General features: G+C 44.0%; 1 protein-coding gene across 7 annotated transcripts in view; it reads left to right on the top strand.

Annotated features, from left to right (window-relative positions):
• LOC107215532 (ceramide synthase 4-like) overlaps positions 1 to 14,000 on the top strand; it is a 46,738-nt gene extending 32,738 nt beyond the window's left edge. For all 7 annotated transcript variants that reach the window (XM_015651748.3, XM_015651752.1, XM_015651751.3 and 4 more), the window contains 7 exons: positions 920 to 977; positions 3,684 to 3,734; positions 7,549 to 7,641; positions 8,270 to 8,398; positions 8,617 to 8,723; positions 9,122 to 9,278; positions 11,905 to 14,000. In XM_015651748.3, coding sequence (XP_015507234.1) covers positions 920 to 977; positions 3,684 to 3,734; positions 7,549 to 7,641; positions 8,270 to 8,398; positions 8,617 to 8,723; positions 9,122 to 9,278; positions 11,905 to 12,096 — 787 coding nt within the window. In that variant the 3' untranslated portion in view covers positions 12,097 to 14,000. The remainder of the gene's footprint in view (positions 1 to 919; positions 978 to 3,683; positions 3,735 to 7,548; positions 7,642 to 8,269; positions 8,399 to 8,616; positions 8,724 to 9,121; positions 9,279 to 11,904) is intronic.
• The last annotated feature ends 2,065 nt before the right edge of the window (positions 14,001 to 16,065 follow it).

Genomic DNA, 16,065 nt, shown 5'->3' with positions numbered 1-16,065 from the left:
CACACAGACACACACACACCACAGACAGCTAAGCAATGATGGAGAGCCGGGAAGGGTCTTTGCATGACTCCCAGTGGAGTTTATTGTAACCACACACGGAAGGCATTCAGGAACAAAAGTAAGAGCAGCTGGGGCTCCAGGAATATATCTGAGCTGGAGGGGGTGGATCCAAGGGTCAGGGTCCAATAGGAACAGGATAAAGTGGTGCATAGGCGGGGTCAGGGACAGGGAGAGCCAAGGGGATCACAGGGGAGGGGCATTGCAGCAAACTGCGGCCAATGGCGAAGCTGGGAAGGAAGAATTTTCTAGGGAAAGGACATATGAGGTAAAAAGGGGAGGGACAGCCCGCAGGCCAACTGGGTACATTGAACTGGGGTGCAGTAACATGGTGGTGCAAAGAACTATGGGAAAAGCTTTTTCCTACAGTCTTAATGTGGGGGAAACCTTCCTTTTATGCTCTAAGTTCAAACCTTAGAGGCCTCCTTCCACAGCATCACTGCCTTTGGCTCCAGAGCCTCCACAGTAAATCATTATTGTCTCCTCACTGGGCCAAATGTGACAGTAATTAGTTACTGTACATGATAACAAATTTATCATGCTGGATCTCTAAAGGCCTAGGAGAGAGATTGGCATTGTTTCACTTTAACAAATGCATCTGCTACTGCTGGGAAGTTTTGGGATCTCTTTGGGATTTTAGTGAGCAAGATTCTTGTGTCTTCTGCTATTATCTACAGAAAAGGAATTGCTCTTTGTGAAGTCAGTGAAATGTGCTGTTACTGTTTTGGTCAAACCTTGAACATACTAACATGTGTCTTTGCCTTAAGGGTGTTATTCTTTGAATTAGTGTGAGGATTCACAGATTTGCAGCTCAGGGGTTAATGAATGGGATTCTAATGTCCTTCGTTTTGTTTGTTTGTAGCTGGAGATTTACATTTTACATCGTTTCTTTCTTCACTGGACTCGCTGTCCTGTATGATGTGAGTACACACGCAGTCACCTGCTGTTCTACCCAGCCAATGCCTGCAAGAATGGCAGATTTTGTTGTCGAACATGCCTTTTCAGATCTTCTTCTAGAGGTTTTCCATACAGGTTGGTGTGTATCCCCTGCATAGCACACTTAGGAGACCAGACATACTGGACCATGCATATTTTAAGGACTCCAGAACTAAGATGTTTCCTCTTATTCTGGCAAAGGAAAAGGCATTTGGGATTGTGTAAAAGTAAATTTCTAAAGGTTAAGAGACAGAACACTTATCTAACCTGGAAGCTGCAGGGCTTGTTTGTGTGTTGTATCCAATACCTCTTTAAGGTAAAGAAACTGGGTTTCCTTTGGAGCACAGACTGCAATTTAATAATTTTATCTTCTAATTTTCTTTTCCTTACCCAGGGTGTGATTGGTTCAGGCTCATGCCTCGGCCTTTTCTCCAATTTGATAAATAGTGAGTTCTCTTGATACAGTTTGAACTGCCAAACCAGGCAGAAATGGTCATAGGAGCCATGGGCATGCTCTAGTTCCTGAGCTGTGGTCACTGAGCTGGGACTAGGGGCACTGGCCATCTGTTGCCTCTGTTTTAAAGGTTCCGTTGACTCTTCAGCTGTGTCTGGTTCCCTAGGTGAGCTCTGCAAAGTCTTCTGGTACCATCTGATGAGTTAAGTGATTGAAAATATGCACATGCCAAGGCAGCAGGCACAAACTCTCCTTGTGACCTCTCATAGTAACAAGTGAAGGCCTTTTGAACTTACACAGACTTTCAAGTCAGATTTTAAGGTACTCAAAAGTATGACAATTACAGGATGAGCTGGCTGAGGAGTGAAGGTATCTAGATCCCAGCTTCAGTGTTCTGTGGATTTGTACATCAAAACAGAAGGACAGAAGGCTGTTCTTTGAGACCAGCTATTGAAATTTAGTCTGAATGACCTGCTTAGCATTGTACAAGAGCCCTGTGGCAACAAGGGGCAAAATCATATTCTTCAGCATGTTTTCTGTCCATTATATGGAAGAAATACCATTTTTACTTTTTGTGAGTCATGTCTTTATTCAACACACATCTTAAAATTTTCACAAAAAAGGGAGACATCCATCCTACAGACAGCACCTCTAGATCCTGTAGCAAATATATTATTCTGTTACCTAAAGTGCACTAAAATGACTGCTTTAAAAAGAAGGACAAAGAACTAACATGACATGGCATATATACATGTGAGATTTCCTGACTTTAACATGCTAACTTTGTAACCTGAGTAGCTTTTTAACTTGCATTTGTTTTTGTGAAACTAATTTCTTTAGGAAAAAAGCAAATGTTTAAATTCTGTATTAATAGTTTTGGACTGATAGCAAAAATCTCTACCTGTGAGTCAGTGAAACAGCCTGTAACAAAGGAAGGTTATCTTCCAGTAGACCACCAGAAATCAGCTGTATTTGCTGAGAGTAGAGGAATGATGAAATTCAAGGATCTGGAGTTCCTTTCTAGCTTAGATAATTGTTTAGCTTAGATAGTTGTTTCATAGTTTTTGCTTTATCTTTTCTGATTCTATATCACATATCTCTCCTAGTTCTGCACATGTATTTGCTGTAAATTCTACTCCCCACCTCATTCCCAGTCAGCAGGGACTGTGTCTGTTCCAAGTTACCACTGCAGCTAAAACCACTGCCTCCCACTTCCCCTCTGTATCACCACAAACCAGCAGTGGTCAGTGAGAAGAAATGCCTCAGCTCTGATACCTTAAACCCTATAGAACTTAGAGCAAATTATCCTCGTGGGTGTGAGGCATTGCTGTGTTCTGTGAGCTCTGACCCAGTCTGGGCACAGCTCTGGGCAGAGCGTGCTCTATGCAGGGAGGACTCTGGGGGACTTTAGTTGCCATGTTTCTATGAAAGTTTCAGAACCGCCAAGTTCTAAACTACAAATTTTCTATTGAACAGAGTAGGATCTTTTCAGAGGTTTGTTACTTAAACTGCAGCATAACTTTCACTGTTAGAGGAAAAAAAATACCTTATGCACCAGTTTTCAGCCTTCTATCCACATTTAAGTGTTATTGTCTAAATCACAGATATTCCTAATTAAATACTTGTAAGATTATTTTTAAGTGCTCAAAACACCATCATCAAGCTTGTAGAAGACTGCAGAAAATTGGGAGAGATCTTCTCTGAGCTGTTTTGTTTGGGACAGCTAAATAGTGTGTGATATTTTAGGCAAATAGCCAAAATTTGGAAATGTCACAAATAGATGCAAGTCCTTGTAGTGGAAATCTCTTGACGGTTTGAGTCCAGACAGTGAGACCAGCTCTGCCTGTAATAAAACACAACAAAGTCTATAGCAGTAACTAAAGGAATTAGACAATTTATAAGGAAAGAAGTCCTCTGATATTTGTCGCCCTGAAAATTAAGCCTTCCAATAATGTTTTCATAGTTTTAGTTACTTTCCCAGAAAGTCCTGTAAACATAAGTTGTTTATCACATTCCTTCTAAGAAATGTCTTTTGATGGACGTTTCACATGACCAGTGTGCTTGGGAAGGTGGTGGCTTAATTATCCAATCCCTGGTCATTGTCGAGAATCTATAAATACTGGAGTCGGAGAATAAAGTGACAGGTTTTTGTTCTGACACTGAGGGTGGTCGTATGAATCATTTCATGTTCTTTAGCAACAGATATTCTCACATACATGTTGCATTTTTGTTGCAGAAGCCTTGGCTTTGGGACCACCGAGAGTGCTGGACAGGATATCCACAACAGGTGAGTCACACAAGAAGAAAAATTTGTTAAAAATGTTGTATTGTGTTTCTGGTTTTTTTGAAAATCAGATTATATTAGTGACAAAAAGAGGACACTGAATTAAATTCAGACACAGAAGACATATGAATTCAAAGCCAGACACTCATCTGGAAAGAACATCTTTGTATCTGGTATCATCTAGATGCAAGACAAGATGAATTGGCAAAGCATTTTGTCACTACCAAGAGAAAGTCAAGTCTTATGTTTCAGGGTTTTTTGTCTGACAATCAAAGCTAGAGCAAGACCCCTTGACTGTATGTGGAGGTTGCAAACCCATAAAGGGAAAAGTAATGCCCAGTTCTAACAGTGTGAGCCACAGGAAATGTAACGGGACAAATGACTAAAGAGTGAGGCAGTGCCTTTCAAGACAAGTCTCTGCACAATCCAGTATTGCTGGAAGGCAAAAATTTTAGGGGTAAATCTGTAGTTTTATATAAAAATTAAACCATACAAACAAGTGGGGCTTGAATAGGAATGTAAGACTGAAGGGATCACTTGGGTCCTCTGTCTCCTGCTCTGTACACTTGCAGAGTGTGTCTTACATTGACAAGAGGGAGAGAAAATACAGCAAAAGATTCATGGGTTGAGATAAGGACAGGGAGAGAGTACTCCCTGGTTACACAGGCAAAACAGTCTTGACTTCGGGAAATATTAATTTACTGTTAATCAAATAAAAGTAGTTCAATAAGAAATAAACCCAAATCTTAAAAACATCTTCCCACACCCCTCCCTTCTTTCTGGGCTTAACTTGACTCCAACATTCTCCACCTCCTGTCCTGCAGTGGTGCTGTGGGATGTGGAATGGGGGTTGTGGACAGTTCATCACACCTTGTCTCTGCTGCTCCTTCTTCCTGCTCCAGCTCTTCCCCTGCTCTGGCAGCAAGGTTCTCCAGTGGGAGACAGCTCTCCATGAACCTCTCCACTGTGAGTCCTTTCCACAGCATGCAGTCCTCTAGGAATGGCCTGCCCCATCATGGTCCACCACAGGTGCTGCCAGAAGCCTGCCCCAGCACAGGGTCTCCACAGGCTCAGAGCTTCCTTAGGCCACATCCCCCTGCTCTAATCAGGGGTTCTCCAGGGACTGCAGGTGGATTTCTGCTCCCTGTGGACCTCCATGGGCTGCAGGGGCACAGCCTGTATCACCATGGGCAGCTGGGAAATCTCTGCTCCAGCACCAGGAGCTCCTCCTCCTCCTGCACTGACCTGAGGGTCTACAGAGTTGTATCTCATACTCTCCTCTCTCCACACCACTCTTACCCAGCAGTTTTTTTCCATTCTTAAATACATTGTCCTCAAGGTGCTGCCACTATCGCTCATGGAGCCAGTGGAGGTGTCTGGAACTGGCTCTTTTGGACAGGGGGCAGCTTCTGGCATCTCACAGAAGCCACCCCTGCCTCCACCCTGCTACCAAAACCTTTCCTTGTAAATCCAACACACACCCATTTTCCAACATTTGTAACAACCAGAAAAGACCAAAACCAGGGCTTGTCATGTCTCGCTGGCAAAGAGTAAGGCAAGGACAAACCTGTGTATTAGCAGGAACAGCAAATGTATTAATTACAATTTCTACTAAACAAACCATGCCTTGTGCTACAGACAATGACAAAAGGAATACCAGTTCTCCCAGACAGTCTGTGTTTGGGGGGGAAAAAAACAGCTTCTGATCCAGAGCTCCTGTTTGGATAACCTGGAGTGTGACCAGCACATACCAGCTAGGGAGATGTTCATATCCTCCCTGGAAGCCCCAGGGCAACCAGCTGTGTTTCCTTTTGTGGCCAGATGCTGGTGCTACAAAGGAAAACAAACTGAAATTTATGAAGGCCATAAATAACCAGTTGGTATTTGGGAGCACAATACTTCATGTTCCTTTGGAAATGGTCGCAAAGTCCCTTTAGTCATAGTAATTATTCATCAAATAGATTTAGGTTTAAGATCTTATTGTGCCACAACAGCAAAAATTGCTTGTTAAATAACAAGATCTTGCTGAGTGGGTCTAAGCTTTCAGTTTCCCAGCTGTAAAAGCCCAGATAATTTACCCAAAATAATGTGAATTACATTTCCTGCTGCGGTTGGATTTTCCCCCAGTTTGATTAAACTGGAAAATCTGTGTCAGAGTACAGGGTATCTGAAGCATCCTCAAGCCTAAAAACAGAATGATTTATTCAGCTACTCTTTTTCCACAATAATGAATTGGTTTATGTAGTTTTTAAAACTCTGTACTGTCTGCTCAGAAATCTGAATAGTGCTGGAGAAATCCTAAAATTATTCAGGATCTTCATGGTGGCTCCCTAAATGTTTGACATGCTATGGTAAAGTGGAATTTCGCCTGCTGTTTGGTTTCATCTTGGCACAGATGACATTTAGTGAGTGAGTGTGTTATTCAGTTGAAATACTTTTCCCCTGTAGCTGCAGAAGCCAGCTTTATTGATTTGGTTGTTGTATTGGGATCTAACAGCCTGATTTTGGTAGCAGGAGGCTACAGAGGTGGCTTTTGTAAGAAGTTGCCAGAATTTTCCTCCATGTCCAGCAGAGCCAGTCCCTGGTGGCTTCAAGGTTGAATGTGCTGCTGGCCAAGGCTGGGCCAATTAGAAATAGTGGTAGGACCTCTGTGATAACAGATTTAAAAAGAAAGAAAAAGTATAAAAAGTTATTGCACAGTTGTATTTGTAGCCAGAGAAGAGCAGGCTGAGAACATGGGAGAGGAGAACTCTGCAGACACCAAAGTCAGTGAAGGAGGAGTGGCAGGAGGTGCTCCAGGCACTGGAGCTGAGATTCCTCTGCAGCCATGGTGATGACCATGGTGAAGCAGCTGTGCCCTTGCAGCCCATGGGGATCCGTGGGGGATGCACAGATCCACCCACAGCCCATGGGGATCCATGGGGGATGCACAGATCCATTCACAGCCCATGGGGATCCATGGGGGATGCAGAGATCCACCCACAGCCCATGGGGATCCATGGGGGATGGACAGATCCACCCACAGCCCATGGGGATCCATGGGGGATGCACAGATCCACACACAGCCCATGGGGATCCACAGAGGATGCAAAGATCCATTCACAGCCCATGGAGGAGGTTCCCACACCAGAGCAGGGGGATGCCGGGGAGGGAGGCTGTGACTCCATGGGAGACCCATGGAGAGAGGAGTCCTGCTCGTGTGCTGGAGCAGCCTGTCCTTGAAGGACTGCACCCCATGGAAGAGTGACCCACACTGCAGCAGTTTGGGAAGGACTGTTTTCCATGGGATGAACTTATATTTTGCCAGTTCACAAAAGCTGTTGCCTGGGATGGGCTTACATTGGAGAAGTTCATGAAAAACTGTGAGGAGGGGCCCCACAGTGCAGCAGGGAAACCCATTCCTCTCCCTGAACAGGAGGAGAAGCCATGGGTGATGAACTGACCATAACCTGACTGAGGTTGAGCTGGGAAGGAGGGAGGGGCAGGGGGGAAGGTGTTTCTAAGGGTTTATTTAATTTCTCATGATTGTGCTCTGATTTTGTTAGCAATGAACTTAATTCATATCTCTAATCAGAATCTGTTTTGCCCATGACTGAGCAACCTGTCCCAGTCCTTATCCCAACTCATGAACCCTTTGTTATATTTTCTGTTCTCTGTCCAGCTGTGGAGGGGAGTGACAGAGCGGCTTTGGTGGCTGTCTGGCATCCAGTCAGCATCAACCCACTACAGTTGTCTTTTGCCTTGAAAGGAGTTTCCACTTGCAGCCCTTGCACTAATTTATCTGATGGGTATTTCCCTGTCTCTGCCTCTCTCACAGCCTCTCCAACCCTCTCTGTTCTGGTACTACATGCTGGAGCTCTCCTTCTACTGGTCTCTGGTCTTCACCTTGCCCTTTGACGTCAAGAGGAAGGTGAGTGGCAGCCTCAGGAAGAATCAAGTGCAAACAGGATACAAGCTGAACACTTTAGGAGAGTGATCTCTAAGAGCATATGTATAGTACTAGTCAAGGTTTTGTGTGACTCTCTCCATGCTCATTCACAGGAAGTTTTATTCCCAGTCACTGACTTTCTCTACTCTGGGAAGTGAATTATACCAACCCTGACTTAGAAAGGTGCAAAGTACTGCAGAATTCTCAATCCAAACTTAAAATCCAAATACAGAAATTGCTCTTCTGTAACTCTTTTAGGCTACTTCCTAGATACAGGAAAAGAGGTGGTTCTCTGCCAGTAAAGCTGCTTGCGTTCCTGGTGCCAGTGTCCCAACAGACAGGATGCAGCATTAGGCCATGGCTGGTGGAGGAAAAGAATGTTCTTTGTTGTGAGATCCTCAGTTTACACCATGAGCTCTTCATTCCTGGGTCTCTTGGTTGCCTACATTTCTAGAATGCATTTGGTAAAAGAATTACATGGGTGAGACATTGTAGTGGGAGGTTTCTTAGTCACTAGATAGAGAGATACCATCACCTGCAGGAACCATGTTTGGACTGGGGCAGGAGGTGCATTATGTATTTTATTCTCTGCTGTTCTCCTTCTCATCAGGATTTCAAGGAGCAGATAGTCCATCATGCTGCAACCATCTTCCTGATAAGTTTTTCATACTGTGCCAACTACATCCGCATTGGGACACTGGTGATGGTGATTCATGATGCTTCTGATTGCTTTCTAGAGGTGAGCCAGGTAGAGCCTAATCAGCAATGGTGCTCTTCAGTCACAGAATGTCCTTCTATCTAACACAACATGGGCCAAGCACTGGGGTATTCCACAGATCCAGCCGAGAGCTGGGCAGAGCTGTGGCATGCAGGTTGTGTCATACCTGTCTCATTAACCCCCTGGAGTGTGTGCAGATGCTGTCTTGGCTGCTGTTTCATTGTTCTTTCTTCTTCCAGCCAACTAAGATATTCAATTACATGAAGTGGAAAAAAACTTGTGACAGCCTCTTTATGATCTTCTCAGCTGTTTTCCTGATCAGCCGTCTGCTCATTTACCCCTACACGTGAGTCTGCTACAGTGAGGAGACAGAAAAGCAGCTTTCTGAGAGATGGGACGATTAGCTGGGTGCTGCAGCCTTTGTTTTTTGGTTGTGGAGCATGTTTTCCTGCTCTTTGCATGGGCTGGAGTGCCATATGGCTGTTGAACTTGGGGTGAACCGGGCTGCTCTGCCTTGGAGTTTATAGAGCAGACCTGAAGCCCTGCAAGGTGCTGCAGAGGAGGAGCCCTGGGCCAGTGGCTCCATCCTGTGCACTTTGGGTGGGGAACAGATAGCTGACATGTGATAGGCAAAGATGGGAGGGCTGATGTGAAACTTCCTCTGTGACTACAAATTTCTGGGGCTTAATTGTGGCCCTATTAACAAGATGCTTTCCCTCCACTGCAATCTCCTCTGTTTTGCAGAGTGCTTTATAACACCTACTATTACTCAATGGAGATATTCCAACCCTTCTTTGGATACTACTTTGTGAATGTTCTCCTGATAATTCTACAGCTGCTCCATGTCTTCTGGTCGTGCCTGATTATTCACATGGTCTACAAGTTCATCCTGCAGGGCACGGTATGCATCAGTTTGAAGCATCTTTTACATCACACAGGGAGGGAGGGTCCACCTAGACTGCTTGACAGTACAGGGGTCCTTCTGGCATGGGTTCCTTACTGTTCTAGTGAAATTATACATGTATGTTACCAACAGAGAGGTGGAAGGAAACCCAGTAATACTAGGGAAGGTTGACCAAAAAAATTTTATGAGTCACTACAATATTGGATGTACTTCTGATGCTTATATTCAACAATTGGATGGATTGGACTCCAGGAGACAGGTCTGTGAACAAAGCCAGTGACATCTGAGTAAAAATCCCAACACTTTGTGCAGTGTGATTTGCATTTGTAGTAAGTCCAAGAAATGAAGGAAGGAAAAATTGTCATGACTGGTGAGGTCAGTGCTGAATTTTTTCCCTTATTGTACAGAATTTTCAATTACATTTGTGTTATGGTGCTGTAGATTTCACACAGTAGGTATTTCTGTCTAAACCAGCTGCCTGGGCTCTTCTTGCAGCAGTGGAGGGCAACAGGTGTGCCCAAATTATGATCCATTCCTTACTGCACCTGGCAGTGCTGCTCAGCAGGCACAGAGCAACCAGAGATGAGTATCTGAGCTCCAGCTGTATAAACTGAAATGAAATGCATCCCACATCCCACTCTTTCTGGCCTGTAGTATTTGCTATGAGTCCAAACTGCTGCTCAGCATGAAATTCTTCCAAAAATCAAAGCCATGACTGGCCACATGCCAAGGACACAGTCCAAAGGTGACCAGTCAGTGCCTCGTGGGAACTGACCTCAGAACCCAGGATGATTTGTTTATTAGTATCCAACTGAGGAATTCTGTCTTACAAGAGCTGAGAGCAAGCATTAAAGGCTCCTCTTTATCTGTATTGTTCCTATTTTCTTTATCTGCCTTCTCTTAAGGTAGCACAGAGCAAATTGTGCAGATCAGGAAACAGGGCCGGAAATGAAGACACAACTGAAGACAGACTTTTATTGTTTTCCTAGTTTTTAGAATTACCACTGCAGTTACTGTAGTGTAAAATGATGAGGAAATAAATAGCATTATTAGAAAGAAAAGAACCATCAAGAAGGAAAATCCTGAAGCATATCCAGAATTTTTCCTATTTTATCTAAAATCAATTTGCCAAATTTGATATAAAAATATATTTGAGAAATTTCTGTACTGAGCAGTAAAAATCAAAAAAGAATTGTCTTGAACAGATCTGTTTCAATTACATTAGTATTTAGTAGCCCAAAGCAGTATCAGCAAGAATACAGGACATTCTCTCTTTGAGAGCCATGAAACTCCTGCTGTAATCAGTTCATGTTGTTCTTGCTGGCCTTTCTGGTCTCCACAGCTTTCCCTTCTGGCTACAGGATAATCTACCACGTTCTCACATGATGTTCCCTTAATCTCAGGTAATCAGAAGTCAGGCTTGATCCTGAAGTACAAGTTTTATTCCCTCGTAGTGGGAGCAGCTTTATAGTTCCTTTGGAAATCTTGCCAGATGTAAAGCCTCAGCCACATTCTCTGGATATATTTAGAAATATTGACTACAATTTGTCCTTATGCTACAGATCCCAACTCCTGCCTATTTCCTGATCTGTTAAGTTCCAGAGTGATCTGAGGTGCAGGTTGTTCACAGCAGATAGCATCTCCCACCCACATTGTCCTTGAAGGCAGATTGAATTCAGTGCAAGTTTAGACTTAAACAAATCCTGTCTGCATCTGATGGTAGCGATCTCTGGAAAGACCCCAAACAAAGTTCTCAATAGGATCTGGAAGATCTCAAGAAGAATGGACAGCCGTAAATAGAGACTGAATTTCTGGGCAGCACCTGATTTGCCCCTGAGCAGTTTCTAAAGTTCAGATCTCAGAAGGGGTTTGCAGCTTCACCTCTTTCCAACAAGGAGTGTGACACTGAATTTGTCCCCAGTATTGGCATCTTATGTGGCAGAGTAAAGACAGCCTGAGAAGCCTGGAAGTGCTAAGCTGCTTTTTTCTAAACTGTCATTTTATCCCATTACTTCTTTCTTGCCTTCCTTTTAAGGCAATTAATTAAATACTTACAAAAGTGGATTGCAGGTGTCTCAGTAAAAACAGCAAGAGGAAAAGCCTGACCATAAAACTGAATGTAGTCAGAGTGGAGTGGCTTTTTGTTGAGCCTTTGGGAAGCATGTGTTTCCAGCCTGTCCCAAGCAGTGTTGTCAGCCTGCAGCCACCCAGGCCATATAAGCAGAAGCTAGCTCCTTGACCCTTTTGGAATGTGTAAAAGAGCTTGATTAACTGCCTCCCCCATCCTTCTCCCACATGCTGATGACCAGGGCAGCAATGTGGATCTCCTCAGCCTTACACAGTTGTCCTCAGTCCTGGGCATTTGTGGTTCTGCTCTGCTTCAGGAATTAGCCTCTAATTCCTAGTGTGTATCAGGATCAGAGATGAGATTGCAGCGAGACTGAAATGAGAGGCAGGGAGAATCTGTTCCCAAGCATAATGTAAAAGCTGAGGGGACAGAGCAGGACTTTGCTGAGGGTGAGTAGCTGAGGCAGCAGGTGCATGATCAACCTGTGGCTCAGCCATCACTGCTGCTTGTGCAACTGCTGTGTTTTTCTGGCTTCTCACTTACCTGTTTTTGTAGATGGAAAAGGACATGAGAAGTGACACAGAAGAAAGTGACAAGGATGAAGAAAGAGATAAAATAGAAGAAAAGGAGAAAAATGGTATCATGTATTTCAGTAACGTCACAAGCAATGGTTACATCCAGAGGAATGGGTCTGAGCCTCTGGACAACAGAGCCCACCTTGCCAATGGCCATGCCAAGGAAAGATAGCTGCTGTCCATATGCTGCTGGTCTGGCCTCCAGTGAACCCAGGCCACCATCTGTAGAAACAGTCTTGCTCACTGTGTAGATAAATTGGAGTGCAATTGCAGTATTGTAGCTGAATTCCTGCTTCCCATAAAATGAAGTGTTTATAGTCAGTGATATTTGAAGGAAGATCTTTGTCTTTCTTCAGTAAAAGCTTACTATAGGTTATAGCCTCAAAACAGATAGCAAGGGATCAAAGTGGTTTGACTTGTATTAAGACTGTACCATAATTGTCAAATGTATTAATCTTGAAAAATGCTTTAAAAATAAAAAGGTGGATAAACTTGGCAGTGTTAAGTTTTACCCACCTAATGTTTGATAGGAATCTGTTTAGCCTGGATCACCCTCTGGAGAACCTAGCCTATTGCCAGTAATTATTATGGCTGACAAGTGACAAATCTTACAACTGGGATACCTCTTCTGAGAAAACAGATGCCCTGTGTACACTTAAAAAATTAAAACTGAGCATAGTGAAATGAAAGCTTTGGAAAGGCATAAGATAAAACATGTTTTTCTCAAAGGAGCAGAATATTACTGGTCTTTGTCCCAGTAACCAGTTTTGTAATGGTATGGATCTCAGTCCCTACTGTTGCCCCTAAGGAGGGAACTCTAAAGCCCAGGCTGGAGGAGTACCCACCCAAATCACATTGGAAGAGCTAAAATATCCAGACAGCTGTTTCTCTGCTGTCAGGTAATCCTCTAAACCTGTCTTGGAAGGAAGTAGTCAGGAGAAGGGAGGTGACAAGGAACTATGTAGTCTAGCAGACAGCACTGATTAAAGGGCTCATGTTTTCACTTAGTGTGACTGGCACAGTGGGAAATGTTTACACAGTCAGCTTGTGCCAAGAAGGGGATACATTTCCCCTGCTCTCAGAGGAAGAAGGGTCCAGAGAAAATCTGCTGAACCTTATGGAATAATGCTTTAGCATGGCCTTCTAACTCTAGGGCCTTAGCCTAGGTGTCAAGAATAGTAAGTATAATGCAGTGGTCCATGAAATCATGATGTAGTGCTGATTCAGTTTGTTTAGTTGTCATTTCTTGTATCATGTGTAGGCTTAGATTTTTGGATAGTGCAATCCCTTAAAACATTTAAACTATTGTTACGTGAATTTCTGTTTTATGGGTCACTTAATCTATGATACCAAAGTATTAACAGATTCACTGTAATGAGTGCAGGGACTTAGACTGCTGAGGCCATGCAGACACTTCTCTTTATGTACTGAGTGCTAACTGGGCAGGGATGGGACATGGACCAAGGAAATGCCATATTTGAGGAGGTGTTGCATATGTTTAAATTATAAAGCAAGTTACAGCACAGAAAGACAAGAGGATTATCATCACTCTACTCAGGTCACCTGAGATGTGACTGAGAAGCTTTGATCTGAGCTTGTGTATGCTCATCTCCTGTTTCAGTCAAAATACGTATTTGGATAATTGGATTTCTAAACTCGAATTGGATAACTTCTGAAGGGAAAAAGTGGTTTCAGCATGCATGATGCCAGGGCAACATGCTGTGGGAGGAAGCTCCTGCATTGTCATTTAAATCTTGATTTGCTGAGGATAGTCCATCTCTGGAACCTTAGTTCAGCTTTTGAGAGCATGGTGTTAATAATGCCAAGGTTGTGGGTTTGATCCCTGTATGGGCCATTTGCTTAAGAGTTGGACTTGATGATCCTTGTGGGTCCTTTCCAATTCATAATATTCTGTAATTCTGTGATAATTGGAAGTTGGAAGCACATGTTCTGTACCCTGTGAATTGAGCATATGGTCTAACCTCTCTGCAGGTGGTGTGCTCAGGAGGGATAGTTATATATCATTTTGTACTACTGAATGTAAATGTTCTTTATAAATTACTTTTAAAGGTTTAATTGTCTGGTGTCTTTTCTATTTCTTGAATCATCAGGAGGTAAACTTGGCTGGCTGCACCTTACAGGTGGATGTGTGATGAAGGAGACCCATGTGGGTGCCATTGCCAAGATGAAGATGTTGCATACACAGGACACACAGCCACACTTAGCCATGCCAGTAAAGACCTGCAGCTGCCAGGTTTGTCTCCTGCTCAGTAATACTCTGTTTGGCCCTGGAACAAGGGGCAATTTGGTATACCCCTACACTAGACCTGGGGTGTCCTGGTTTAGTGCAAATTTGGGAGAAAACCTCTAAATGGGGGTCCCCCCAGAAAAGCAAATTCAAGTGGTCCCTCCCCCAACTGGTTCTGGAAAAAAATATTTCCTCAGAGAAAAGTTGAAAAGACCTGTTCATTTAACAGAAATTGAATAATATTAAACAAAAAAAAAAACTCTTGCTGTTCTATGAAATGGCAAAGCCAGAAAAAATAAGTCCTTTTCACATGGTGTAGCTCAGCTCACTCAGGTTCTTATCGGTCCCTCTGGCTCTGGAAAGTGCCGAGGCCCAGGCCCAGGTGGGCCACAGCTGTGAGCTCCTGGGATTTGGCTGGGTTTTTTTCAGTCCAGAGCAGGTTTGAACAGATCCAAGAAAAAGGGAGAAAAAAGTCCAAGGAACTCCTCTGCCTCAGCTAGCTAAAACTAACTAAAAGCAAAAGAGAAGCTCTGTCCTGCTGTCTGTCCGTGCTGCAGACACCACAGTCCAGGAGCAGGATGCAGGGGAGTGGTGTTTGTCCTCAACCCAAACTGTGGCTTCTTCTTCCCCCCTTCGCTCTCAGAGCCAGTCTTAAAGGTGCAGAACTTAATATGTAACATAAAGCAACTGGGGATAAGAGCATCACAAAATCATCCCAGGAAATGGGGGCAGGCCAGGTTACTTGGTACTGCCAGGACAGTGACAGTACCACTGTCCAAGATAGCAACACTGGGGACGTGCTTTGGCCTTGCAAGAGTAGGAGGAGTGAAATGAATATCTTTTCTTCTTTTTTATGAGGTTTTAGAAGGCTAGGGAAGATCCCTATTGTAAAATCACACCACCTCTCCTCTGAGGAACAGAATGCTTCCCAGAGTTTGCACAATGCCCTGTGGAGACAGTGTATGTTAATGCCTGCTGGATTTGATCTTCAGGGCTTTGTTGGGTCCCTGAAGATTGAGATAAGCTTGTTAGGAGGCAAATGTGGTTCTTGTGAAAGATACGTCAAGGATACAGGAGAGCTGTTGGATTTGAGCAAGACCTACTGAGTGCTGCCCTTAGGTGAGGAACTGAGTGTAACAGTCATGAGTCATGAGGCAGATCAGCTGCTGAATTTGTTTTCTTGCCATCAACTTGCTAAGGCTTGAAGATGCATTCAGTTTCCTCCCTGCACTGCTCCACCTTGTTTCTTTATGTTTCCTCCAGGGCTGGGAAGCTTCTGAGTAGTCTGATAATGTTTCAGAATTTAGTGTATCCATCCCCTCCTGTCTTTGCACATGGGAGAACAGTTCTTGGAGAAAACTTGCAGCAAGTCTGTCACTTGTGTGCTGAGAAACCCAGCAGAGATCAGATCATGGAAACACCAAATCCATTAGATTGGGGAAGGCCTTTGAGATCATCAAGTACCTGTGACTGGTCACCACTTTGTCAATTAAAGCAGAGCACTGAGTCCAGTCACTTCTTAATTACCTCCAGGGATGGGGACTCCACCACCTCCCTGGGCAACCCATTCCAATGTTTAACAGCCCTTGCCATGAAAAAATTCTTCTTGATGTCCAACCCATACCTCCCCTGGAATGGCTTGAGTCCATTTCCTCTGTTCCTGTCACTTGTTACCTTGGAGCAGAGCCCAGTCCCCACCTGGCTGCACTCTCCTGCCAGGGAGTTGTAGAGAGTGAGATCACCTAAGCCTCCTTTTCTCCAGGCTGCTTCAGGCTCCCAAGCTCCCTCAGCTTCTCCTCATAGGACTTACTCTCTAATGGAGAGTTCCATCTCCAAATGGAGCATGGGCACCTGACTCTCTTTCCCCCTTACTTTTATCCCCCAGATGTTACC

This window comes from Parus major, chromosome 28 (genome assembly GCF_001522545.3).
Source record: "Parus major isolate Abel chromosome 28, Parus_major1.1, whole genome shotgun sequence".
Classification (NCBI taxonomy): Eukaryota; Metazoa; Chordata; class Aves; order Passeriformes; family Paridae; genus Parus; species Parus major.
This window is presented reverse-complemented; position numbering and strand designations above follow the sequence as displayed.